An 8,191-nucleotide genomic window follows, 5' to 3' on the forward strand; every position below is an offset into this window, starting at 1 on the left:
AACAACTCAAATGAGTTGTTTCTATCGAATGCCCAATACGCGACAAGTGTGGCAGAGCTTCTGCCAATCCAAACGACCACCCACTCATGCTCTTTCTCAATGTTTAAAACTGTTATGCCGATCCTTAAAGCTTTGCGTAAGAAAAAAAAAAAACCCTAATGATTCAGCATGAAAAATGCTGGAATAAAAATTTCATCCAGCTTGCTGCAGTATATTCCATTTATCTTGTTGCGCCATTTTCTTTTACAACTTCAAGACCAATTGGAAACGCTTTCTTCCCACACGGGTGGTGGTTACAGAAATTTATTCCATGCTGGAAATATCATCCTTGTTGTTTCAAGTTCGCACGGACAGTAGATCAAATTTACTATCCTTGGAATTTGAATTTATTTTCAAAATTTCAGATATTACATTACAGCTAACGTATGAATCTCCCCACATATCCCACCCCCTCACCCTCACCTACTCCCAATAACCCCTAGGATTTCTGTAAGTGTCCAGTGGCTCAAGCACGGGCACTTCCCCTTGGAAGATACGTGTGCATTTAACTTGAATACCAGGAAGATTTTCGAAATGCTAAATCACCAAGATTCAGTCGGTATAAAGCATTCATCACCTCTGCCCAGCAATTGGCTCCATCAACTCAATATTTCCACCAAGTGTCCACAGATACCATGACCACCAATTGTGGTCGAGTTGTTGTTTCTTTAAGACTTCATCAAGGGCATTTCTTGTGCAGCTTGATAAAGTAACAGACAAACAGTCATATCAATGTGACGATCAACTACGGCGCATTTTGATCCTGTTCTATTATAGAGCATAAGGCCATTTCAACATCTGCAAGCGGTTGTCCAGCATAGAGTTGAAGCTGCCTCTTTTTCACAACTACGACTTTCTTGGCACGTGATATTATCTCTTCATTCAGTTCCTGCAAAATATTAGAAGTGCCCCATAGGGTAAGGCATGTATCAACATGATTGTACACTCCACATCCAATTAGAAGTTCATAAAATTGACCCTTAAGTTCCAATTTTCATATGCCTGGTTCAGGGGTAGCAATGAGACATTTCAGTTATATTAGTATATGTTAGGGCGTATAAGATTCTTACTTGTATTGACATTGGAACTGCATCAGCACTAAAAGACCCCAAATCTTTAAAAAAGGATTCCAATAGAAAACAGAAGTTGTTGGCATCAGCATGATCCTCAAAAGCAACAGTATAGGAATCATCACTTAGGTCCTGCTCCTTAGAAGAGAACTTAAAGCTATAGAGACCTGTTGATCCTTCGTCAGAATCTCTTTGCATGAGAATGACCTTCATAAATACAGATAGTGACTTTAAGATGAGATGCAAATGGATACACACAGGGACATGTATAATAATTAAATGACGATTCAAGCTAACTCATACCAGTACTAAGAGTTCTAAAGTGTATATGTGTCCTACAATGCAGGACATTGGCTTTGTCAATGTTTTTCAGGATTAACTTATACATACTTGATGGTTGATACAATGAGAAAATTTTAAAGGTTCCACAGCTTTAATAATAATGAGGTTTTGAAGATCCATTGATGCAGTATTGGGTAAACAAGAAAAAGAAATTTCTGGTACTTACAAAAACATAACGGAGGTTCAGCCACCACATACCAGTCTTGGTATTTGCTTTCTTAACTTCAACTCTGTTAGCTGCTGAACTTTTTTTAGCTAACCCATGTCTTGAACCACCATTTATACTGTGCACACCATCGTTCTCAACAATTGTTTCCTGGCTTTCTTCCACAAAACCCTTAGAGTTTTGAATACTAGAATCTCTTAATTTTCTTGGCTGTGTTACTTCAAGTGAAGACATCCCAAAATTAGTCTCCTGGACACCACCTAAAAATATAAAAAATAACTGAAATTGCACTACATTTATATTTCACTAGTTTCTTCTTGGAACAAGTAAACAGTCAAAACCATAAAAGAAAAATCTGCATACTCTTTGCTCTATTTATGTAAATTGCCAAACCATACAAAAGTTTTACTGCCGTAATTCTGATATATAGTTAAATTTGAATAATAGTGCAACAAGAAACAATAGCCAAACTCGGGAAAAGAAAAGGTATTTCGAAATGTGTCACTCCATCTAACTATGCAAGAATAAGTGAATTCATATTTTATTAGTTCAAATAAACAATAGATATGAAAAACCATTTAGAAGTTATGCAATGAACTCATTACCATTGTCACCGCTTCTATTTTTAACTCCAACCCCTGTCTTCATATTTGGTTTCTTTTCCTTCAAATTTTTCCCATGATTTCGAATCGCCTTGGACTCGTCATCAACGAAATTTCCTCCTTCCGTAGGAACACTAGAAATACTCTTCTGCCTTCCATCATCTTGTTGATTCACCTGTTTATCTTCATATGACACTTGTGCGTTATCAGGATCAGCAGCATCACTTCCATAATCCTTACCAGCTGAATCCCTCTTCTTCTTTGCATTCGATGCCCTCCAATCTCGGGTCCCTGGAAACCCCTTGGGAGTCTTTGTAGCCTTAGTTGAAGGGCTTTTAAACTTAAACTTCTTCTTAAACACCATTGCCTCATTTCCCTTACTCACATTCTTAATAACACCCCTATCCACTCCAGCAGCAGGATTCCGACGAGTATTAATCTGCTGTAACGCTGCTGAAATATCCTTAGTACTACCATTTATCCTATTCTGCAGCTTTAACAAGCGCTCACCAATCTCCTTCTCAATACCAAGTCTATTATTACCAGAAAGGGCACCTTCATCATCCATTTCAAAATCCTCATCCTCTTCCTCTTTCCCTTTCTTCTCCAACTCAATTCTCCGTGCTTCCCTCGCCATTAACCTAATTTCTTCAATTTTCTTCTCCATGTCAAGTTGGTCCTCCACACCAAAAACATTGCTAGCACCATTAACCGGCAATGACACAGTTTTCCCATTCTCGTTGTCCCTTCCATCGACCTCCAAATCCCCATCTTTCTGGGTGGAATTGTAATTTCCCGCGACCCAAACAGTGTAAACCGTCTGCAACACAAAAAACCCAAGAAAATACATACCACCGTATTTGAATATATCTACCGCGGAAACATTCTCAAACACACCATTTTCCTTCGCGGTGGCGTCGGAGACTTGTAACTCTTCAAAATTATCCGCGATTGTGGTGGCCTCGGAGACTTGTACCTCTCCCAAATTATCCACAATGTCTCCGGCAAGTGTCTCGCCGGCGGCAATCTCGACGTAGAGGTTGTTGTTTTCCTGAGGGGAGATTACAGGCTGTTGTGGCGGTGACGGTAGAAGAGGAAGAGTGGGTGGATAGGGTTTAGTTAGGGTTTTCAGAATTTTGGGCCGCAAATGGTTTTTCCTGTGCCGTTTTGAAGAAAGTGGAATGCGAGGAGGGGTTGGTCCGTTAGCGTGAGGCGTGAGGAGAGAGAACGGAGAGTAACGCGCACTCGCCATCGGAGCGAGGAAAATTGAACCTCTGTTACGAATCAGTGAGGATACTTGTTGCTTAGGTTAGTTTCCTTCATAAGAAACATGAGAAGAAGGAGCTGCGAATGGAAGAATTCACCATGATCATTGGTCCTGGGCCTGAGCCTGGGCTTGGGCTTTTTGGCCCAACTTAACCAGCGCCGTTTAGTTTTGGCCCAACTCTTTTTTTCATTTAAATATTATCGAAAGGATAGGTTGCGGAGTTCCCAATTTTGAAATTTGTGTGCGGATATGGCTTCAGACTCGTTCGTGTCTGTTCCTCAAATCCGAGCACCTCTTACCCTGGAAGTAGATGATTCCGAATTCGATGTTTCAAGTAATGCCACTCTTTCTCAATCCGGTTACACCTCTCAAGAAGAGGAAGGAGAAGGAGAAGGAGAAGGGAGTTTTGAAGTTGACGAGTGTGTGCAACTATCTCCCATGCATGCTGCACCTTTGCGGGTTACGCCCTTTGCTCAATTGTCTACCTTTAACGATGATGAAGATGACACTGAAGAAGAAGAAGAAGGAAAAGGGGAAATGTTGAGTGTTGCGAGAGTGCCGGGAAACGTTGTTGGTGGACCCAGAATTAAGATGCTGGACGCGGAAGAAGAAAATCACGACAGTTCCATTTTTATGAACTCGTTACCCGTTAGTCAATCATTGCTTGAAAATAATTTCGCCTTTTTCAGTGGTAGTGACGAGGAATTGGAGGCTGATGAGCATGGTCTGGACCAGGACCAAGTTATTGGAATTAGGGTTGCTTATAATGAATACTCTAGTGCGACAGATTCAGATTTCTTCATGTCTCAGCATTCACAAGACGAGGGATTTGGCATGGGAAGACTGGTATTGAATGAATTGGAGAATGTGAAGTTGGTTGAGGGTCATAGTGATGCCACAATGCAAGGGAAGTTGGTGGAAGGAACTACGATTATGGGCTTGCTGGAGTCCAGTGTTGAAGATTATAGTAACTGCATAACGCAGGCACAGAATACGAGTTTTAATGATCTACAAGAACACGACTCTCATGTACATTGCATGGCAGGTGAACCTGTATCTGAAGCCTGTGCTGAAAATGTCGAGTATAGTACAGCAACACGACCCGCTGAAGCTGATGGAAGTCCAGGAGTTGTTTCTTATCAAGAAAATGAGTGCGAGAGTCTGGTAAGTATACCTAGGTCTCTGGTAAACTCAAATGCTGAATTGCATGATTCTTCTGCTGGTTTTCAATCCAATGATGATGCTTATGAAACTAACAAAATTCATTGTGTTGAGTCTTGTGAACTTCTTGACCCCGCATTTCTTGAAGAATGTTATGTGGAAAAGGATTTGTGTAAAACCATTTTAGGTGTTAGTCAAGAAGATGAGCTATTTTGTGATTACCTTTTGCATGAAAATGTGGAAACACTTGAACTGGGATATACTGCAAAAGAAGAGGCTACTGTTGAGTTAAACTCGGCATGTCAAGAATCAGATAGAGAAGTTTATGCTTCAGACGGAGATGTGGAAGGGTTGATGTCAGTTGCCCTTGAGCAGTTCAGGGAACAAATTTCAGCTCTCTCTATTCTTCTGGGTTCAAAAGGTTCTGGAAAGGAGTCTCAAGAAAAACGGGCCATCAGGAGTTCACATGGAACAATGAACTTACCAAGGAATGATGCAAAAAGCCAATTCGTTTATGCTGATAGTGATGCTGAATCAGATGGCAGCACAACTACATTCACCTCTGCTGATGAATCCAATGACAATGTTATCTTTCTCAAGGATGCAGCTAGTTTCGGTTCCTTTCCATATTACGATGTTCAAGCTGGTCTCCAATGCAACATAACTGAGAAAGAAAAGGAAAAAATACAGAAGATACTGGTCGTAAGTGTGAAATTCTTGAGGCTTGTCCAGCGAGTAAATTTATCTCTTGAAGATTCCTTGGTTTCAAAAGTTCTATGCAGGTTGGTTGCAGGTATTGAAAGGCGCTTGAATCAGGAATTTGTCATTAAATCAGCAAAAGCAGCTGCAAAGAAGCTTGAAGAAAATTGTCTAGATGATTTGGACTTTTGTTTGAACATTTTAGTTCTTGGGAAAAGTGGGGTGGGAAAGAGTGCAACCATAAATTCTATTTTTGGTGATATGAAGGTAGTGACAAATGCATTTGAACCTGCCACGACTTCTGTTAAAGAGGTTTCTGGAACTATAGATGGAATCATGATCAGAATCCTCGACACACCTGGTCTCAAGTCCCATATGAAGGAGCAAGCTTACAACAGAAAGATATTGTCATCTGTAAAGAGGTACATGAAAAAGTTTCCTCCCGATGTCATTCTCTATGTTGATCGAGTAGATGCCCAAACCAGAGATCTAAATGATTTACCAATATTAAAGTCGATCACAAGTTCTCTTAGTCCCTCAATATGGCAACATGCAATTCTTACTCTTACACATGCTGCTTCTGTTCCTTCGGATGGACCATCTGGGTCCCCTTTGAGCTATGAAGTATTTGTTGCTCAAAAATCCTATCTTGTTCAACAATCAATCACTCAAGCAGTACGTGATCTGTGTCAATTGAGTCCAAATTTCATGTTTCCAGTGGCCCTTGTCGAAAACCATCCACTGTGTGGAAAGAATAAGTCTGGTGACTGTGTGCTTTCCAATGGACTTAGATGGAGAAGCCAATTATTAGCTTTGTGTTCCTCTCTGAAGATCCTATCTGACTTGTCTACTGTTTCAGGACCTCAAACTCTTTTTGATCATTGGAAGCATTTTTTCTTCCAGGACCATTCCCAGCCTCTGTACCACGTATTCTCTTCATTGTTGCAGTCTTCTGCTCATCTAAAATTTTCTGCTAATTGGAATTGACTTGGATGTTCACTTAACAAATGATTTTAGTGAAAATGAGAAATATGATAGCTGGATTCACGTCTCAGCTCTTTTTGATGTCAATTCTCGATTGTCATGGCTGGAACAATAATAATTCTATTCGTAGTAGCTTTATTGCTGATTTTCCTGTTCAAGCCATCAATACCAAAAGAGAGTTAAAATTTCCTCTTAGATTTTATCGTTATAAACCATAAATTGCAATTAGCTTTTTCTTCATGTTTAACCATTGAAAGTAAGTGGATTGCTAGCAACATTATATCTAATATATTTCTCTTACTATATTCATTTTTATTGGTTACAATTTATTAAAAATCACAAAATTAGGTGGGAAAGTTATTAAATTAACTGTGAAATTCACCAAAATTTGTATATTTTCAATAAATTTTAATCAATAAAAAAGTGTGTTTAAAAGAGTGATATATAGTGTGTTGGAGGTAACATTTTTCTTGAAAGTAATGTTTTTTTAATAAATTTGGTCCCATTATTTTGCAGGTAGCATTTTAATCAATTTGATGTTATTATTTTTAAATAATTTAATTTAGTTTTCTAATTTTTTAAAATATTTAATATTATCTTTTTGTCTAAACTAACACTAATGACATTAATGAAATCAAATGAAAGAATAATATTAAATATCATTTGAAAATTAAAGAATCAAATTATGATCATTTTTATTTTTATTTTAAGTACTAAATTTGTTGTCATTTGTGATATTGTTAAGATAAGTAAAAGAAAATTTAAATTTATCCAAACAAAAAAAATTTAATAAATTTTTATTCAATTTAGTCATGTAATTTTCAAAAAATGTTTAATGTTACCCTTTCATTTAATTTTATTAGCATCATTAGTTTCAATTTGGATGGAAAGATGACTTTAACATATTTTAAAAATTAAAGATCAAATTAAATCTTTTAAAAATTTTGAGATTAAATTAAATTTTAAAAATAAATAGAAGAAGTAAAAATATAATTTAGCCTACGTAAATTAAGAAGAGTTTGACTTTGATAAATTTATTAAATATTTTATGCTATTAATTAAATAGAAATCATCCATTTTTAAAAAAATAATTTTAATGAAAACTAATATTCATACCACCTGTAATGATTCAATTAGATTCATGATTGAATGATAGTGTAAAAAATCTAAAATCTCAATATATTCTAATTAAATTCATTAGATGATTATTTGGGTTTCAAAATTAAAAAGTAGATATTTCTAAATATTTATTTTAATTATTCTGAGATATTGTAAATTTTTAGAGTTTTTAATTTTGGTATACTAGGATTTCTTGTTCTAATCACCTTTTTTCCTATTAACAATATATATTCGAACTTGAAATTCTACTTAAATAATCTAAGTTGAGCTTCGCTAATTCGATGACCTTCCACCTTTTTATTAAAGAGTAATGATATATGTATCGATAGAAAGTTAGATAAAACCTTGAGATATAAAAATTGTAAAAATTTATTGTTCAAGGTATATTTTTTTATTGAAATAGTTAGAAGTGATTAGATTAGTCATCTAGATTTGCAAGTGGACAATAATCATTATAATATGTTTTTTTTTTTTTAAGAGCTGAGGCTTAGCTCAATTCATTAACAATAAGAGAGAATATACAATTTGGGATGTATGCAAAATCCTTAAGATTAGCATAATATTTGGAGGTCTTTGCAAGATTGGCAACCACCAAATTAGCTGATTTATGGGTGAAACTTATATTAAAGTTGACGCAAGAATTAATCTTATTTCTACAATGGTTCATAATGTCACTAAATTCAGTTCTATCCTTCAAGTTGGGATGAAGGAAAAAACTTTCAATTCTGCTGCTACTAGACTT

The 8,191-nt window shown here is 36.5% G+C and overlaps 1 protein-coding gene across 3 annotated transcripts; it reads right to left on the reverse strand.

Annotated features, from left to right (window-relative positions):
- Window positions 1–162: 162 nt before the first annotated feature.
- LOC109807762 (ABC subfamily C protein) lies at window positions 163–3,471 on the reverse strand. 3 transcript variants are annotated; one of them, XM_083075863.1, is made up of 4 exons: window positions 2,223–3,471; window positions 1,618–1,835; window positions 1,110–1,316; window positions 163–928 (listed from the first exon to the last, which is right to left on the reverse strand). In XM_083075863.1, exons 1-4 carry the CDS (start codon window positions 3,469–3,471, stop codon window positions 785–787), a joined length of 1,818 nt encoding a protein of 605 aa, XP_082931989.1. In that variant the 3' UTR covers window positions 163–784. The 3 variants fall into 3 exon arrangements, with proteins under 3 accessions (XP_082931989.1, XP_082931988.1, XP_082931990.1); XM_083075862.1 differs by having other exon boundaries at window positions 1,618–1,877; XM_083075864.1 differs by lacking the exon at window positions 163–928 and having other exon boundaries at window positions 1,147–1,316; window positions 1,650–1,877.
- Between the last annotated feature and the right edge of the window lie 4,720 nt (window positions 3,472–8,191).

The sequence above is a fragment of the Cajanus cajan genome, chromosome 5, assembly GCF_000230855.2.
Source record: "Cajanus cajan strain Asha chromosome 5, NIPB_CcT2T_4, whole genome shotgun sequence".
NCBI classification, from domain to species: Eukaryota; Viridiplantae; Streptophyta; class Magnoliopsida; order Fabales; family Fabaceae; genus Cajanus; species Cajanus cajan.

Excerpts from the sequence above, each read along its gene's own strand:
- LOC109807762 (XM_083075862.1), bottom strand. The coding sequence starts at position 3,471 with ATGGCGAGTGCGCGTTACTCTCCGTTCTCTCTCCTCACGCCTCACGCT. Across the intron at positions 1,878-2,222 it reads AAATAGAAGCGGTGACAATG|GTGGTGTCCAGGAGACTAAT; the intron begins GTAATGAGTTCA and ends TTATATTTTTAG. Across the intron at positions 1,317-1,617 it reads TGAACCTCCGTTATGTTTTT|GTCATTCTCATGCAAAGAGA; the intron begins GTAAGTACCAGA and ends GTATTTATGAAG.